Source organism: Tamandua tetradactyla, chromosome 6, assembly GCF_023851605.1.
Source record: "Tamandua tetradactyla isolate mTamTet1 chromosome 6, mTamTet1.pri, whole genome shotgun sequence".
NCBI lineage: Eukaryota > Metazoa > Chordata > Mammalia > Pilosa > Myrmecophagidae > Tamandua > Tamandua tetradactyla.
The window spans coordinates 18,181,303-18,199,732 of NC_135332.1; the positions used below are offsets into that span (position 1 = coordinate 18,181,303).

The 18,430-nt window shown below is 61.3% G+C and overlaps 1 protein-coding gene across 4 annotated transcripts in view; it reads left to right on the forward strand.

The window, feature by feature from the left end:
* Positions 1 to 18,430, forward strand: part of SEPTIN9 (septin 9) — a 152,621-nt gene that overhangs the window by 12,304 nt on the left and 121,887 nt on the right. For 2 of the 4 annotated variants that reach the window (XM_077163953.1, XM_077163952.1), the window contains exon 2: positions 5,177 to 5,233. The exons of 1 other annotated variant lie outside the window; for it this stretch is intronic. In XM_077163953.1, coding sequence (XP_077020068.1) covers positions 5,177 to 5,233 — 57 coding nt within the window. Of the gene's footprint in view, positions 1 to 5,176; positions 5,234 to 14,243; positions 14,610 to 18,430 lie in introns of those variants that run through there. One more of the 4 variants, XM_077163955.1, reaches the window with a different exon arrangement.

Here is an 18,430-nt window from a genome sequence, read left to right on the forward strand (position 1 = left end):
CGGTGGTGAGGTGTGTGGAGGGCACCAGGCCGTCTGCCTGGAGCTGGTGTCCCTGCTGTTGGCAGCTTCCCGGGCAAGCTGGGGCGGCTGCGACATGATCCAAATCTGGTTCCAAATGCAAAAGGCTCCCCAGGACCTCCCGGCTCCCCCTGCCCTGCCCAAGACCACCCTCCTTCTCCCAGGAGCAGGGAGCCCCATCTCCTGTCCCTGGCCACCAGCTTCCCTGCTTTGGACCGCTGCTCTCTTTCCGTCGCTGTTCTCCGCTGACTTTGGCTCTGTGTGTTTTAATCCCGTAGCCTCGACATGGGACGTCTTTCTGATGTTTGTCACTGGCCTGGGGTTCTTGAGTGTTTGCAGAATGCTCTCTCTCCTGTCCTAGGCGAGAATAAATGCCCGGTGCCGAGGCTCTGGAGGGCCAGGTCTTGGGGAGTGCCAAGGCTCTGGGTCCCCCAAACCCTGGCTTTGTTTTCTCTGGGTCTGGAAACTGCCCATCTACCTTTGATGTGTGCTCCCCACTGGGGGGGCCAGGATGGGGGTTGCTGTGGGGCTCCCCTGTATTAGGAGAAAGCAGAGTAGAACCCCTGGCAGCCTTTTTTGGGGTGGGTAGTCTCTGGAGGTGAAGCACAGTTGTCTTGGTTCACAGCAGCCAGGCTTTGTGTGTACCTAACTAGAGACCCCAGCTGCCCTGAATTTAATAATAATAATTAATAAGGATATTTATTGCCTGTTTACTTTGTGCTAGTCACTGTGCCAAGTGCTTTCAATACGCGAACTCAGCTAATTAACAATCTGTGAGTGAGCGCAGACCTGTCCCCACCCTGCCACCTCACAAGCTGAGCCGTAGGAAAAGGAAGCAGTTTCCCCAGGGCCCCCGGCTGGCACCTGCTAGAATCTGGCTCTGAGCCCCCATCTCCTGACCCCAGACTTCACCGCCCTTTGGAAATGGAGAACTCGAGTCCGGTCTGGGATGCCTCCAGGCAGCTGAACGCATGTCCCATCGTCTCCTCTCCTTCCGAATGTTTTATTTTTAAATTACATAAAAATAACTCAGTTCTCAACCGGAAGACCGAGGATGAGACATGAGCTGCCCCGGGGACCCTTTTGGCTTCCTCTCTGCTGGACGCAGGCTGCAGCCGGGACTGTGAGGTCTGGGGTCTCTTCCCGGGGAGGGGGCATGACCATGTGTGAGCACAGGGAGCCTCGGCTGCTGCTCCCCTCTTCCTTTATTATCAGAGCATCTTGGTCTTGTCTGCGCCAGGGCTACCTGTAGCCAACACACGTATTTTGGGAAATGGGAAAAATAAAAAACTCCACCTGAGTAATCTGGGACTGATGCTGTTTTCTTTCTTAGCACTTCTCTACCCGTGCCCCGGCCCGGGAAGAGTGGGCAGCGCACATGCCCGAGGGGTCAGGGGCCCTGGGTGGTTTAACCTGGACAGCCCCTCGTCTTTCTCATCTTTGCGCAGAAACCAGTGGGCAGGGGGCGGGAGTGGGGCCCCACTGGCCCAGCAAGGGCTGGGCATCGTCTGTCCCAGCACCCTGTGCAGACATCAGACTGGGCAGGAAGTGATGGCATCCTGCAGGAATGATTGGCCAGCTCCTTCTCTGGCAGGCTGACCGTTCCTTACGCCGTCATCTCCCCATGTTGGGGACAGATTGGAGTTATAGACACAGCTGTCTTCTCTGGGTGCTGCACTTAATGCGCGGCTGAACCTCTCAGCAGCTCACTGTGTGTGTTCACGCCTGTGCGTGCCGGACCAATGGCGCCAGTTGTTAAGTGTCATGCACAGCCAGCCTCTACGAATTTGGCGTGTGACGGGGGTTACACAGTGGTCAGTGGAAGTGAGGTGAGCTGGGGTTGGGGATGCCAAGGCTGGCTGTTTATTCTGGAGCCTCCCCACACCCCTGAGTGCCCCCCATGCTGGCAGGTCCAGGGTTGACACAGACCCTCCGTTCTGGGGAGCCTCCCCCCTGCAGGCTCCCATCCTGGGTGCTGCAGAGTGAAGGAAGACTGGGGGGCGGAGGGGAGATGTGGAGGGGTGACGTCTGGCCCCTCTGCCTTTCTCAGTGACTCGGGCACTGCATGCCCCCTTCTCCTCCTCCTGTTGAAGTGAGAAGCCAGACCCTCAGCTCCCTGCCCCCCAGTCCCCAGAAGAGGGCTGCAGACAAGGTTATGAGCTCTTGCTCCAGCGGGAGGGGCCCCCACCTTGATGCAGCCTTGCAGGGAAGGACCGAGGCTGGCAACCTCGTACGTATGTCTAGTTGCAGTTTCTGCAAGAACTCACAGGCTTGTGGCTCCGGAGGGTGCTGAGAGGCCGGTCCAGCCAGCCTGGCAGCCTGAAAACTACCCCGCTGCTGGGAAGCCTCCCCAAAGCTCTGCCCGGTGGCCGGCTTCCTGGGAATTAACTTCCCTGCCCTCCTCTCTCTCCTTTCAAGAGCCCATCCTTGCTAGCATCTGTCAGTGGCTTCCGGGTGGCAGGAGGTCCCTTCCAGCACCTGCGGGCAAGGCCCAGGCCAGGGGCTACCGTGTGAGTGGTTGTTCCTTCCTTCTCCTTGGCCCTGTTCCTTTAGTGTAAAGCAGTGGTTCTCAGTCAGGGGTGACTCTGCTGGAGACATTTCTGGTTGCCACCGGGGGTGGGGTAGGGTTGGGGGAGGAGCAGCTCCAGGTGTCCAGGGGGGAGGGGCCAGGGATGCTTCTAAACAGCCTACAGGACATGGGGCAGCCCCACGAGAAAGGACAAGCCCATCCAGGGTACCCACGCCGCTGAGCTGGAGAGAGCCTCGTGTGGCCAGTTTCTTTGGACACTTCATCCACCTGCACGTCCCCTGGGTAGGTTCTAAGCCGAATGGCCTTTGTCCAGCCTGGATGGCCTAGCTGCTCCCCCTCTCCCTGCCTAATCAGCTTGTGCCCTTCTTTAGGGGCCCCCCTTTTCCATTTGACATGTCTGCTTCCAGAGAGAGGCCTTCTGGGGAGACGGCAGAGCCTGAGGTCGGCTGCAGCAGCGCCCTTCACTCTCCCTGAGCCGTCACGAGCTCTTTACTCCCAGCACCCCGTTTGGAGCCTGGAGCAGCCTTGGCAGGGGCAGACCAGGCCTCAGTTTTCCCTGTCCTGTCCCAGAGAAGGGCTGGGCCTTGCCCATGGCCACCCACCGAGAGTCCTGCCCAGATTCCCAAGTCCGAGACCAGAGCTTTGCTCGCTGGAGACCAGCGCCTGGCCGGGGGTCTGGCTGCAACTGCAGCCGTTTGACCAGCGTCCCTGCCAGCTCTCCCTTGGTCTTTGGGGGATGCTGCAGGTCTGTTCCTGGGTCCAGTCTCTCTTTCTAGCGGGCCTGGCCTGGAACCCCTGCAGGACAGCCAAGCCTCTCTAGTGGACGGAATAGTGGCCACCAAGGCCTGTCCCTGCCCTAACCCTGGTCGCCAGGGACTGTGCCGTCACTTGGCAGAAGGATCTTTGGAGATGGAGTTAAGGTGACAGCCCCCAGATGCCTCGTCTTGGGCTCCGGGGTGAGCCCTAATCCAGTGACAAGTTAGAAGAATCAGAAGAGAAGTGCGCACAGACATGAGGGGAGGGCCGCGCAGGGACAGGACAGGGACTGGGAGCTAGGGAGCAAGGGGGGCCCCCAGAGCCTTTAGGGGGAGCACTGCCCTCCCAAGACTTGGAGTTCAGACTTGGGCCTGCAGAGCTGCGGGAGAAGGACCTTCTGTGGTTTTAAGTGGCTCAGTTTGTGGCGATTTGTTGCAGTGGCCCCAGGAAGTTAAGAAGCCCCAGCAGGTGGCTTCCTCTCTGGGCAGTGGGCAGGTCGCCAACTCCCTGGAGGGCCAGGTGGGCGCCCAGAGAAGGGGGCAGGAGGGGACTCCATAGGAGATCTCAGCGGTGGGACGAGGGGGCTAGCACTGCCTTACAGGGCTGTGAGTCGGGGAAGTGGGCGAGTGCAGAGAAAGCCTGCGGTGCGTCCTGAGAGCCTTGGTCAGTGGCAGTGGCTGCTTTTGTCCAGTGTCTACCTGGCCGTGTCCTCAGGGCTCAGCTCGGTCCTCGCAGGGCGTGGTGCTCGCACCCTCCCCTGAACCCACTGCCACGAGTGCTTCCAGGGCTGTGGCCTTACACGGTGGGTGGGTGGGTTCAGCTAAAGCTGGGTGCATCGTGGAGCCCTCCCAGCATAGGAGGAGATCCGGGCTCAGTGACAGGTGCCTGGCCAGTCCCAGGTCCCTGCAGGAAGGACTCGCACCCATTCTATGGTGGTGGGGAGTCCCACGGGAAAGCCCAGCGTCCGCCGGTGTGTGCCACTGGGGAGCGCACGGGGCCCGGCACGGGATGAACAGGGGCTGGGTGTGGAATGAATACATGCTTGCATGCTGCAGGGGCCTCTGCAAAGGGGCCGGCCCCTTTGACCCCAGGAGGGTGCCCAGTGGTGGAGGCAGCTGGCCCTCCCGTGTCGCCCATGCAGCCGTCCCTTCCCTAGCCCCTGCTGCCTGTTGGGGTGCTTTCTGCTGCGCCGAGCAGGAACCCCCAGCCCACCCCACCCCGGGCACCATGATCTGGCAGCCATGAGGCAGGCTTTGGGGTTGCTGGCTAGAGCCCTCGGGCGGTCTCAGACTGGCCTGCCATGAGCCTCTCCAAAGAGCAGAGGTGGGGTGGAGGGAACCTCAGCACGGGGCTGCCCTTGTGCCCTCCTGGGGGCAGGAGATCAGCTGGGCTCTCTGAGGCCTGGGGGGAGAAGGGGATGGGGCCAGTTAGAGCTGCCCCAGAGGGCAGGGAAACCCCGATTCCCAGACTTGGGTTATTTGAGGGAACGCGCCCTGTGCCCGGCCGAGTGCCAGGAGCTCCCTCCATCCAGTGCTCGCGGCACTGAGCTGAGCCCAGGCGTGTGTGTCCAGTTTGTACTTTCTGCAAGAGCTCGTGGGCTTGTGGCTCCCGAGTCTGGTGGACTTGGGTTCAGATTGGGCTCAGCTTCCTTATTGCAAGAAGGGGTGGTGAAGAGTGGGGGGTGGGGATGAAGTATGTAAAGTGTTTGGCCCAGTACTTGGCTGGCTGCCAGGTCAACCTGGCTCCAGGGTGTAGGTGGGCTGTGCAGGTGGGGGGAGGGGCAAGGAAGGGACACGTTCGGCGCTAACCATCTGCCTGGAGGAAGGGCCCTGCAGCCTGGGTGACCTTTGCCCTCTGCCCTCTTGTCTTTAGGAGTCACACGGACCTCCAGCGGCCGTCTCCGGAGGCTCGGTGACCACAGTGGCCCGGGTAAGTGGCTGGTTCGGGCCCCTTTGCGCCTCTCCTCTGGTGGTGAGTCCCCACAGGGCCTTCTCGGGACAGAGGGACCCTACCCCTTGCCGGGGATCCGTGACCCTGATGGCTTTGCCCAGGCCTGTCCCAGCTCCACCTGGCTGAGCTCAGCAGCTGGGGGCCACTGCCCTCTCCCTCCAGTAACCACTCCCAGGCCAAGGGCAAAGGTTGTGGTGCTGGGGGTGGGCGTGGTGTGGAGGGTGGCCTTGACCATGTGTGGGCAGCTCTGTCACTGCCCACCTCTGAGCCGGTCCAGGACCCACAGGCCACGGAGGTTGAAGATGCTGCCAGTGACAGAGTGGTCATGGCAGCCGTTAGCGATGGCGTCTAGAGAACCACTGGGCTCTTCTCTACGGGTTTTCACGTTTGACAATTGTCCACAATAGCAATGTGGGCAGGCGCTGGTCGGCCCATAGGCCTGGGGGGCTCCAGAAATGGCCGGTTGGCTTCCTGCCGAGCAAGGAGCTGCTGGGGGGGCTCAGCCTCCCCTCGGTGTCACTCTCCCTGGCCGTGACCCCACAGTGATCACCACAGCAACTCTGTCCTGACTCCTGGTGGTCAGGTCGTGGCCTTGTCCAGAAAAGACATGGGGGCCCAGAGAGATGGAAGGGCTCGTCTGCCCCAGGAGCCGGCAACTCACCTGAACACTATGTGCCAGGTGGGGTGATGGGAATGTGGTGATGCGGGACAGGCAGGGGGTGTGCCCCCAGGGGCATCTGTCCTAGAGGCGGAGACGGGTGTTAGGAGAGCACAGCTTGATGACATGAATGGGTTCCCGCCGGCCAGCGGTCTGTGGCACCGAGGGGACACCCAGGGCCCACACTCCCACCTCGAGACCAGCTCTGTCCAATGGAACTTTCTGTGATGGAAGCGGCCATAGCTCTCTGATATGCCACCAGTCACACCTGTCTACTGAGCACTTGAAAGGAAACTTTAGTTTAATTTATTTCATTGTTGCATTTTATTTACTAATTTAATTTTAATTGATTTTAATCTAAATGTCCACTTGCAGCTGGTGGCTGCAGAATCTGACAGCCCCAGATGGCGCCGGGTGCCCGGGTGCCCGGGACTCCTTGCCCAGATGCTCCCCACACTGCTTCTGGGGCTGGCATCTACCTCTCCTAGGTCTGCCCTCCAGAGGTGGACGCGCTGCCCGGGGGCCGGACACGCCCAGGACTGGGATGGCCAAGAGGCCGTCACTGCAGGGGCTGGGCTGGTGGCGGAGCAGAGGGTGTGCAGAGCATGTGGTGAGCGCGCCATGGCATGCGGCAAGGAGTCGCTGGCCACACAGCATGGACCCGGGCCTGGAAGGGTGACAGGCTGTAGGGTTTGGGCCGTGGTTAAGCAGGCACGCCACCCCCCTGGGGCACAGCCTGTGCTGTGTTTCTACGGACGTTTTCTCTGGGACCCAAAGCCCTCAGTTCCCTTGGCTCTGGGCTCGCCGCTCCATCACCTCCCTCTCACTGGCTGGGGTGGGGCTCAGGGCCAGCCCTTGGAGGGGTTGAGGTTTCGGGGAGGCTGGGCTGGGCAGGCGCGTGGACACAGCCCCCTGCAGCTGTCACTTCCCCAACGGGCCAGTTCTGTGCTGTCAGCACTTGGCGGTAGCCACCGCCGGGCTTGGACGCCTAAAGCATAATTTCCCGGAGCTGCAGCCGTGCTCTGGGTTTCGCCTGCTGATACGAGATCCTCTCTCGGCGCCCTTTCCTTGGCCTCCCCTAGCTGCCTCCTTGCCGCTGAGGTGTGGGCCACGCAGGGGCTGCTTTCCCGGTCCCTCTGAACCCAGCAAACTGTCCTTTGAAGCCGCTGTCCAGCCCTCACCATCCCCTGTCCTGGCCTTGTTGCCCTGCACCCCGAGTCCCTCCCGGGAGCGTCAGGGGCAGCCTCGTCTCCTCGACTCCCAGTTCTCCTGGGGCTGCACCGGGACGGGCCCAGGGACAGCTGTCTCCAGCCTCCATCAAACACACACCCACGTTTAATCCTTTCATGAACCTGCTCACTTTCTGTCCCCCCCTTTTTTCTTTGTCTCCCCCCCCTTTTTTTCAATGGAGTTTTAGACATATAAAAATGTAAAAATAGAAAATGAATAATCATGTAGGATGTTAGGCTTAGTCGCCGGGGGCGACTATTGTTTTACTCGGTTGTCTGCAGCACCCAGTCCATCACTGGTGTGTAACAAAGACTGAGGAGATGTTTGCTAGTGGGGTGCAAGGGTGGTTCCGAGGTGGAATGCCCGCCTTCCATGCGGGAGACCCGGGTTCGATTTCCGGACCATGCACCTCCCCCCCCAAAAAAGTGAAGAATAAAATAACGCAGCCCCTGTGTGCCCGTCATGCAGCCGAGCTGCAGCTCCTGCGTGTCACCGCCACGACCGCAGCCAGGGCCCGCTGTGCTGATCCGTCCCCACCACGTGCTGCACAGCTCTCCTTCGTCCGTCTGACCGCACAGAGGGCTCCTCTCCCGGGGGGGGTCCTGATCCGGGCTGCTGGCCCCGCGGTGCCCTCCCCGCTTCCCTCCGTGTGCAGCCCAGTTACGGGGAGACCCACCCCCTGTCACATGCCCTGTCGCATGGTCCTCCGGTGTGCTCCGCCTTGCACCTACCCCCCGCCCAAGCAGCTCCCCTGGGCAACCAGCCCCCAGACCGCGGTCTCCAGCTGGTCTTCACCCCAGTTCCTGTGGCGCCCCCAGCTGCCCCCCCACTGGGGCTGGGTCCCTGGCTCTGACACCCAGTGTGCCGGCACTCTCCCCCCTTCCCATGCATCTAGGTGCATGGCCTCGTCCCCAGTCCTCCTCCTCCCTTCTGTGCTGGCTCAAATAGCCCCCTCCATTCGTGTCCCCCCCAGAAGCTCAGACTGTGACCTCATTTGGGGTCCTAAATCCAGGACAGGTGTCCTCATAAGGAGACGGGCACACAGGGAGGACTCCACGTGGCCACTGGAAAGTGGAAGAGGCCAGGACGAATCTACCCCTCCTGCAGGGAGCCTGGCCCCCCTCACCTCGGTTTTAAGCATCCAGCCCCCAGGACTGGGAGACTACCCGTTTCTCTTGGTTTCGGTCACCAACGCTGCAGTCATCTGTCATGGCAGCTCCGGGGAACAAGCACACCTGCTCCCTGGTGGCTGGGGTGGAGGACGCCCCTTTCTCAGCTCTGCTCGGCTGGGGTGTGCCCTCACAGGGGGATGCCTGAGGGACGGGGTACAGGGAAGGGCTCTCCCTGCCCCCACGGCCTCCTGCTGGGGTCCCTCCCCACCCACCACCGGGCGTGGCCTGGTACACTGCCTGCTGCACCAGTCAGGGCCCACCCAGGGCCCACCCAGAGCATTCCCAGCCTGGCCGTCCTGGTACTGGTTGGAGGGAGCAGCCCTCACTCCCCCGTCCACAGCCGGTGCTGACACGCAGGGCGTCCTGCTCGCTCACAGTTGTCTCCGCAGAGCCCCAGGTCTTGCTGCCTTGATTCCCTTTTCCCAGTGGAACAGGCTGCTTCCCAGCCTGGCCGTGACTCACCTCTCCCGCTCTCATCCCTGCTTCGTCCCTCCTTGCTCTGGGGCTGCCCTCCCTGGACCGGTGGCCGTGGGGACCCGCCCTGCACTTTCTCTTTGCAGAGCCTGCTCGGTCACCCTCCCAGACCCAGCGGGGCTCCAGGGGACCTGCGGCTGGCCCCACCTGCCCCACGCTGTCAGCTGGTGGCCCCTTGCACCTGCAGCCCCACAGCGGAAGTGGGGCGCCGACCAGCCTGTCAGTAGACCCTGTGCAATTGAACTTGAGGGGGAGTGTTTTAGCTTGCCAGGGTGGCTGAGACGAAATGCTGGCGTAGCAGCAAGAGTCTCAGGCTCATCAGATCCGAGCAGGCTACGCCCCCCTGGGGCTTCCCTGGGGTGCGTCTCTGCCTCGCCGCGTGGCCACCGCTCCCCGGCTCTGCGCTCCTGCTTCCGCTGACCCCGTCTCTGCTCTGCGTTTCCCCTTGTAAAGGCCGCTGCGGACGGGTCAGGCCCTGCCTCGGCTGAGCCACACCTTAGCTAGACCAGCACCTTCCCGGCGTCCTCCTGACGTTCGGGCTGAGGCTCATGGGGACACGGGGGACGGTTGACAGCGTGTCTGCTGCTGGGGCACAAGGTTCAATCCACCACAGGATGCTCGGGAGAATTGGCTGAAAAGCGAGTTTAGAATAGTTATTTTTTGTATCTATTTATTTATTTATTTTGCCTCAACAAACCCTGGCAAAATGATCATCTCCCTTTTCCTTTGGTTTGTGTTTTGGGAAAGAAATGTGTGGGACAAGCCATGAGCCCAGGGAGCAGGAGAAGGAGAAGCAAAGGCTCTAGATCGGGCACCATGGGTGGCTATTTAAGTTTAAACTAACATTTAAAGAACTGAAGACTTTGTTTCCTGGGTAGCAGCAGCTGGTCTCTGGTACTCGCAACAGTATCGACACTGGACACAGAGCGTGTGTATCGTTGTTGGTCTCTGCCGCCTGCACATCGGGTCCTCACCGTTCCCTTGCTCACCTGACAAGCATGTTTTGGGCACCTACTAAGCGGGCAGAATATTGGACGCCAGCGGATGGTGGGAAGTAAAATAAGCCAACCCTTCCGGAAGCTTCCAGCCTGCTGGGGATTAGTTTCAATTCCAGGGCTCTGGGGTGAAGTCTGCAGAGGATCTTGGCCTCCACCTCTCCAGCCCCCCCTTACTCTCCGCAGGCAGTCGGGGCCCCCTTTAGGAATGAGCTGCCAGCTCCTGGCTTCCTGGGGCTGGAGCCGGGATGGATGGCTGCAGGGGGTGGGGGCGGCGAGTGTGGAATTCAGCTCTGTCCGGGCAACTCCTCCCCTTTGTACTGGACCGACCTGGAAGAACTGCACGTAAACCCTGCAACAGCTCCCCAGGGCAGAAAGTGGCTGGACTGTATTTATTTAGGAACTCCGAAGCTTGAGGCACAATAAAAGGTTGAGAGAAGATTCCAGAGAGGAATGCAGTGGTCTGGCCGAGAATCTGCCTTGCTTGGGGAGCCTGCAGGCAGCCCAGGCTGGGGCCAGCGCTGGAGGGCCCAACCAGCTGCCCGCGTGCTGGCAGGTACAGTAGCCGTGGCTGCAGGAAGAGGGTTGGAGGGTGGGGTGGTTACTTCCTTTGGTTTTAATTCAGGAGAACAAAATTAAGTCCGGGGACAAGTAGAAAAGCGCAGAAAAATCTCTCTTTTTTTTAAGTGAAAGGTTGCTTCCTGGATTTGCGCTAGGAAAGGAGTTGGCAGGTGGCAGAAAATCTGAGCCCACAGCATGTGTCCTTCCAGCCGGAGACCATTCCCATAATGTGACGAGCTAGGTGGCTGCCTGAGACGTCTGGCTGCCCACCCCAGGATCACCTGGTGGTCTTGCTCCCTTCCCTGGTGGGTAGGGCCTCCTGGTCTAGTTTTGGGATCTCAGAGCATGCCACAGAACTTCTATTATACTTTTGCTCTCTCTCAGTTGGGTGTTGGGAGATGTAGAAACTTCCAGAACCATGCAGAGGTACCCTGGTGCCCAGGGCAGTGCCAATGCCTGCTCACATGTGCCCTGGGGTGGGCTGGGCCCTGCCGTGCGCCGTGCACCTGCAAAAACCCCCAATTAGGCCTTGACTGCGGAGCCTGGATTGCTGTTGTCTGTTTGTCCCCAGAGGTGGACGGGGAGAGGGAAGGGTCCCCTTCCTTTCACTTTTACTCCACGGGGGAGCTTGGGCTTGGTCTGCAGAGAAGCAGTGTGCAATTGAGGGCACTGATTTCCATTGAGGAGGACCATAAATTCCAAGAAGACCCCAATGGCAAGAAATAGGGATTGCGTATGAAGGCTGTGCTTTGTTCTGGAGCAGGAGAGAAAGGGAGGAGGCAACCAGAAAGGCTTCCTGATGGAAGAGGCATTTGACTAAGCCTTGAAAAAAGAAGCAGCTTCCCGGGCCAAGATGGAAACTAAAGAATGGCTATTTTAACTTCTTCCCACAATACCAGGCAAAGCGGATTGAGCACCGTATTTCATGGTTGGAATGTGCTTTCTTATCTATGGGTCCAACCTTCCCTGCCCCTGGCCAGTTTTTAGAGACAAACTGTCCTGCCTCTTCTTCCAGACCCTGCCCCAGGCCCCTTGCTGCTTCTCTGCCTGGGAACTCTGTCCCAGGGAGCTCCATGCTGAGATTTGGAAAAGTTCCCAACTGGTGATGGCTGGGGAAAGCAGGGCGCGGGCGTGTGTCTGCAGGCAGGTGAAGGACAGTGGTGCTGCCTCAAGAACCTTCTGGAAGGGGCAGTTGGGTAACAGCGCCCAGCCCCAGGACATGGACAGAATGGGCTGGTGGGGAGTTAGGGCTCTCAGGCTGCAGGAGGCAGAGTTCTCCGCAGTGGTCGTCCTGGGGAGGGGGGCTGGTCCCGGCTCCCTAGGACCGAGCTCCAGGCTGGCCCTGGTCAGTTTGGGAAATGCTGGCGCCGGCCTGCTCGCCAAGTTTCATGTGCTAGTGAGAACCAGAGAGCCTTCCTCCACTCTTCCTCCTGAGACAGGAGCCACGCGAGGTGTCAGGGAGGGTCCACCCTGAGTGGAGGGTCGCACGGCCGAGTGAGCAGGGGTCTTTGCTTCCCCAGCACCCCTTCTCCCGGCTGCCCTGCCGCATCCCACGTCCACACGCTCAGCCGGCCCGTGACTCACAGGCGTCCGCCCAGCCAAGTGGTGCTGCCAGGTTTTCGGTTTCACGCTATCCCCTGCTTGGACCAAAATGCACGGATTTTTAGGCCCAGCGGGGGCGGGAGGGGGGAGGCAGCCACGGAGCCAAACTGCTGTGTAAAAGCGGGGGCCGAGGCTTCACTCAGCGACTGCACCAACCGCAGCAGTGAAACCGCAGCGCGCACAGCCAGGCTGCCCCGCCGGGCCCTTGCCCAGCCCACTCACGGGGTGTCCCCCCACCAGGCCGGGCCAAGACCTCAGGGCGCCTTCCGAGGCTTGCCCGAGTCGGGGCCGTGCCAGGGCTTCCCACGGAGCTTCAAGGTGTTTCCTCTTTATACTTTTTAATTCAATGAGCATATATTATGTTAGATATAATTAGAAGAGACAATAGGGAATATTTTTCCAAAATTGGAAAACAGATTAAATAAACGAAAAGATGTCCGTGATTCCCACATTCTAAAGCAACAACCGTGAGCCGTTGGTTTCGTGTGGTGTTGTGGAATGAAGCTGTGTCTGTGGCGCACGCTGGCCCGTGGGTCTGCACTTGGGGCATGTATGGGCTCCCGGGGGTGGCGGTGACTTACACAACAGGAGAGTGTCCTCTCCCCGTCCTGAAGGCCAGAAGCCTGAGCCTCAGCAGTGGGCTGCACTCTCCCTGGATGCCCAATGAGGGGCTGTTCCTCGCCCCTCCCGGCTTCTGGGGGCTGCACACTGTCCTCGGCTTGTAGCCGCATCCCTCCTCTTCAAGGCAGTACCTTCAGCTCACCCTCTGCTCTGTCTTCACATCCTCTGTGTGGCCACATGTCCCTGGGCCTCCCTCTTCTGAGGACACTTGTGATGGCATTTGGCATCCACCTCGGAGGTCCCAGGTAGCCTCCCCTTTCTCGAGCCCCTTAGCTCCTCGGCTCACTCACGTCTGCGAAGACCCTTTTTCCAAATAGGGTTACCCCTGCAGGTTCCAGGTATGTGGGCTTGGCACCGTTCCCCAGCCCACCCTGGTGCCCAACTCTCCGGGACACCAGCACCTGGGGACCTGTCCTGGGTGGGGCTGGGGACCGCAGGCCAAAGCGGGGACTCGGGGCCTCTGACTACCATTTAGGGCCGTGCTGCCCGTGGGCTTGCACCCAGTCCCATGCAGCCCGTCTGGCTGTGCGGGGCGGGGCGGCAAGCTCAGGGGCCTTGCGCTGCCGACCAGTGAAGCAGATGAGTAGTGCGCCCGTGGGAAAAAGCATTTCGTGTCGGGGAGGCCAGTGCTCCTTGCCCAGCCACGTGTGGCAGGCAGCAGGCTTTAGTCAGCATTGCCACATGCTTGGCCGTTTTCAAGAGAAGCTGAAAATCTGGAGTTCTCAGCAAAGTCCCCTGAGTTTTAAACATTGGCACAAGTGCACTTTAAAACAAAACGAGAAAACTGTTGGGCGAACTAAACTGCTCTCTGTGTCCCAGTCCTTGAGCCACCAGTTTAGACCCTCAAGGTAAAGTTAAGGGGCTTTAGAGAGGCTGCCCCTGTGCCCCGGAGATGTGCTTCCGTGAACCTGGCCAGATGCTGGTGGGGACCCCCAGGGCACAGGTGAGCAGTCCCCTGGAGACCCCGAGGGGCAGTGGGAGACTGCACCGAGGGCCCCCTCGCCAGCTGCCCAAGGCGGGCTAGCCGCGCCCTGCAAGGCGCTGAGTCTGGAGAAAAGGGCAGTAAGGAAGAGAGCTGCTTCTCCCAGGGGACAGCTGGAGGCTCACTGACTCATGAGAATGTGGCAGGAATCTTCAGGAAGCCTCCATCCCATTCTCCTGCTCGGCTTGGGCGGGGACAGCCGACTGCCTCTGTCACCGAAGGCGGACGGCCCTTGGCCCCCACGCGGGTCACTTCCCGGGGTGTGTGGCCGTGGGGTCGGTGGGGGCGGCAGGGGCGGCTGTTTCTGAGCCCTGACCCAGCCCACCCACCTGGGCGCGGCTGCCCTGCCCCCCTCCCACCCCCCCCACCCCCGTCCCCTCCCAGTCCGGCCACGCTGGGGCTCCGGGGGCAGGGCCGTCCCGGCCGCTGTGAGGGGAGGGCAGGCCGGCGGGCGTGCAGGAACTAGGCTTTTAAAACGCTGAAACCAAAGGAAATGGCAGCATCGTGGGACGGGGGGAAATGAAAGACTTTGGACGTCGCCAGGAATTTGACTCTGCGAGTTGGTTTCCAAGAGGCTAAGTTAAGCATCTCCAAGTGGATATTAAAAAGGAGCAGCGAGCCCGGCGGCGGGGGCTGGAGGGGGTGGAGAGAGAAGGCAGCAGCGCCGGAAGCCGCACGCTGGCCCTCTGAAGCCACCGCACAGAAACCCAGACGGACACTCATTGCGCGTGGGGCGGACGCTGGGGGCTGCCGGCCGCATCCCACCCACCTCCTCTTTTTGGCATTTTTCTCCTTGGGCTCCCTTTGCCTCCCGTTTCAAAGAGACAATGCTACTTCAGTTTGGAGCACCACCATATGATCAGCACATGGAAATGTGGTAATTTGGATGAATTCATGATTGCAACAGATTGAAGAAATTAGACCAGACAAAAGAGCGTGTTTGGAGGAGCAGGAGGAGGAGGCAGAAAGAGGGAGGGCGACGGGGGTGAGAAAGAGGGACACCAGGACCCCCGCCTGCTGCTAAATTGATCCATAGTGATGGAGAGAGACCGGATCACAGGTAGGCGAGTGGCTTTCCTTTCCCCATGTGTTACCTGCCCCTCTCTCATCCCGGCACCCAGACCTTTGTGCCTCAGGAAAAGAGCACCCTGGGGTCACTTTTACCTATTTTTGTAGAAATATTTCTTTTCTTGTTGACCATTCTAAGCGCGTTGGGCAAGATGTTCCAAAAGCCCAGCTTCCCTAAGTCTGGCTTTCATTTAAAAGTTGCTCTCCTTCTGCCCTGGCTACTTCTCTTTCATTTTCCGATGGGCCCCTTTGGCATCTCAAGACAACTAACTGGATAATGCGGGGACTGTCATCCTGGAGGAGGGCGGGGGAGCCGGCCCCTGCTCTGGGGCCCGGGCGGCCGGGCGGCCGGGCTGGGCTGCTGGGCGGTCCGTTAGTCCGGCCTGTGGTTTGCTTCCTCACTGCCAGTTGATGTCTGTCTTCAGGCCGCCTCAATCTCCTCCCTGAAATAGCATTTCTGTGCCGTCCCGGGAGTTGATTACAGAGGGGGAATCTGCTGGCGCTCAGACAGCCGGGCGTGTGCGTGTATGTGTGTGTGTGTGCGTGCAAGAGCGCGTGCACGGCGGAGTGAGCGCGTCCTGCTCTGCCAGAAGCTCACGGAGTCAGCCGAGACGCAGCAGCCTGGGGGCGGCGGTGGCAGCTGTGTCCTGCGCTCACCTGGGGGCCTGGAGGTGGGGGGCGGCGTCATGGGGGTCCTACACAGCTGCCCAGGGATGTTTTGTGACCGAGGGATGTCCTTCAGGCAGGGGGCGAGAGCGGATGGGGGCCGCGGGCAGTCCCAGCCCCTGGCTGCCAGGCTGTCCAACAGGCCCCGCAGCCACTCACGGCGGCAGCTGGCAGTCCCTGTGCTCTGCCAGGTCCGCATCAAGCCCCGGGCCCAGCAGTGGCTGAGGCGGCTGCGCTCCCCAGGCCGGCAGTGCGGGGGCAGTTTGCGTGGCGCTCCGGGCCCTGGGTCAGGAGGCTGAGCATGTCCCCGCAGGACGCCAGGCAGCCTGCTCTGCTGTGTGCCGCCCTGCAGGGTGGCGTGCCAGGGGCGCGTCCCCAAGAAATTGCAGAGTGGGAAACGCATCTCAGAGGCTCCAGGAAAGGACATTCTCCCCACCGGCCACCCTCAGGCCAGTCAGTCGGGGCTGCTGGGGCGCCGGAGGAAGCCGTGTCAGGCCTGCATGTGTGAGCGTGCCTGTGTGTGCATGTGTGCATATGTGCGCCTGTGCATATGTACGCGTGTGCGCGCATGCTGTGAGTGTGTATGTGTGCGCGTGTGCATGTATGTGTGTGCGCACGTGTGCGTGTGTGTGTGTGCCAGGCACAGCGGACCTGCAGCCACAGGACTGCAGGGGGGACGCACGTGGCCAGCTGCTTTCTCCCCCGCGGTTGTGCTGGGTGATGGGGGAGGCTGGGGGCAGTGAGCAGACCCAGGGCCTCGGCAGTCTTTGGAAAGGCCGCCGGTGGGTGCCCTTGGCCCTGGGCTGCCCAGCCGGGGGCACCGTGCTGAAAAAGCAGCGCCTTCAATGCAACCCCCGTTTGGCCAGGTTTCCGTTCCGAAAGTGTTCTTTCCAGAATCCAACATGAATACGGGCGGAACCCCCAGGGCTGCCCTGCCATGCCCCTGAGCCTGGCTCTCACCCTCTCTGTGCTTTTCACGCGGAACAGAGCTCTCAGCCAGGCCTGGAAGGGGTGCGCCTGATCTGGCCCTGCCCAGGACCTTGGGCGCCTCACTTTCCTGAGCTGTGAGGTGGGGGTGCGGGACCAGGCGCCCCTCACCACCGCGGGGGCTTCTGAGCATTGTCCTGAGTTCCTCAGGGTCCTGGGCCCTGGGCCCCACCACGGGCACCCTCCTCCTCTGTGGGAACCCCACTCGTACCCCCTTGGCCCCCACTCCCCCCAGGGCAGCTATGACCCCACTTCCCACCCTATCATTTGTCATGTGAGTGGGGCTGGGGAATGTCCCCATGCGCCCGCGGACAGAGGTCTGCGCTGGCCGCCACCCCCCCAGGGCAGGTTTTAAGGCGTGTCCAGCCAGGCCCACGGCCCCTGCAGCTCCCCAGGAAATGCAGGTGGGGAGGGGACTCTGGGGTGAGGACCCCTCAGCCCGTCCCTGGGGAAAAGGACTGGGGCAGGCGGCTGGCGGCTTCGCTAGCCCCTTGATCTCTTCTTGCCCCCCTCTCAAAAGCCCTTCTGAGCACCCCCTGCCCTGTCTGGGCCGGGCCTTCCCTTGGGAAGATGCCTGAGGGGTTGTCAGCAGAGTCCGTGTGAGTCACAGGCCGCAAGTGGCCGCCCGGCGCGGAGCCTCTCTTCATGGGGGCCGCAGCTACTTCCTCCTTCTGCACGGGCTCGGCGGCTCCAAACTGAGCAGCTCCGTCTTGTTCTGGGAGCTTGTACTCCAGGGACTGGGTCCCCAGACGGCGCTTTCCCCTGGCAGTTGCTACCTCAGCCTCCGGGAATGGGGCAGCCGGGCCCCAGGGAGGGTGAGTCTGGCCTGTGGGTGAGTTATGGGTGCAAACTCGGGGCGGGGGCTAGGGGAGCTGAGCTGAGCCTCCAGATGGCAGCCGAGCCCAGCGAACTCTCCCAGGAGGCTGGGCCGGGCGGGTGTCCCTTTCTGGGGTGGCCTCTGTCCTGGGGGGCGGGAAGCTGGAGCCCAGGCGGGTGCCCCTTGCTCCCATCCCGACCGCCCTTAGCCTCTGATTGCCCCCTCACCTGCGCCCGGCTCCGGCCGGCTGGGGGACGCTGGTCTCGAGCCTGGTCCTGGGTCTGCCGTGACAAATGACAGCTTGGGGCCTCAGACAGCAGAGGTTTACTCTCCGGGTTCGGGAACCGGGAGCTGAAGTCCCGGTGCCCGCGAGGTTGGCTCCGTCCCTCTCTCCTGCGTCTGGGGGCGCTGACCCTTGTCGGCGTGTGACCGCATCCCCCGCTCTGCCCGCGTTCCCCCATGTCTCATGGTCCCCGCTGCACCCGGCCTTGTCGGCTGCCAGTCCTGGCCTTCGGGGTGGGCTCGGCCCAGGCCCATCTGTGGACCTCACCTGCGCGGACCGTTCTCCCCAACGAGGTCCCAGCTTTCGGGAACCCCCCAACCCCCGCCCGTCCCCACGTGTCCAGGACACAGGACGGTTTGACCTCCTGGGCCCCCGGCACCCGGGTGGACTCTGCTCCCCTCCATGCCATCTCCCGTCGCCTCCCTATGCCCCCCATGCTGGCCCTGAGCTCCGAGGGGAAAGGGGGCGGCTCTGGGGGCAGAAGCAGGGGCCCTTGAAGGGAGAGTGCCAGCGGGGGTGGGGGTGAGGGTCCCTTGCCCAATGAAGGCTCCTTTGCCTTGTGTTGCAATTTTTCTGAGCCCCAAATCAGATCTGTGCAGAGCTTTTCCCAACTGAAAAATTTATTCCTGAGTGAAGCCCTCTGGAGGGATGAAGTAAAAATCACGTTGTTTTGTGTTAACAAATTGCCTTAACTAACTTCACCCCACGAGGCTGGGGCTGCCTGGGCTTTTGTGGGTGGTTCCCATAGCCGTTCATACCACCAGGGTTCCAGGGTGACCCCCGTCCCCAACCCCGGGATTCCTCATTTGCTCTTGTTTTCTCTGACAGCCCGGCTGGCTCTGCCCGGCAGCGAGGAGGTAGGGGAAAGGGGCACGGGCTGGGGCAGCCTCCGTCCGCCTGTCCAGCCAGCCCGGGACGCACGATGTGTGCTCTGCCAGCGCAGCCACCCCGGCTTTCTGGCCTGAGAGGCCTGGGGTCCTGCCTGCAGCCTTTCACCTCCCCTCCTCCCCACCCCTGGTACACAGGCGCTGCTCCCTCCTCTGCTGTCCCTGCTTTGGCC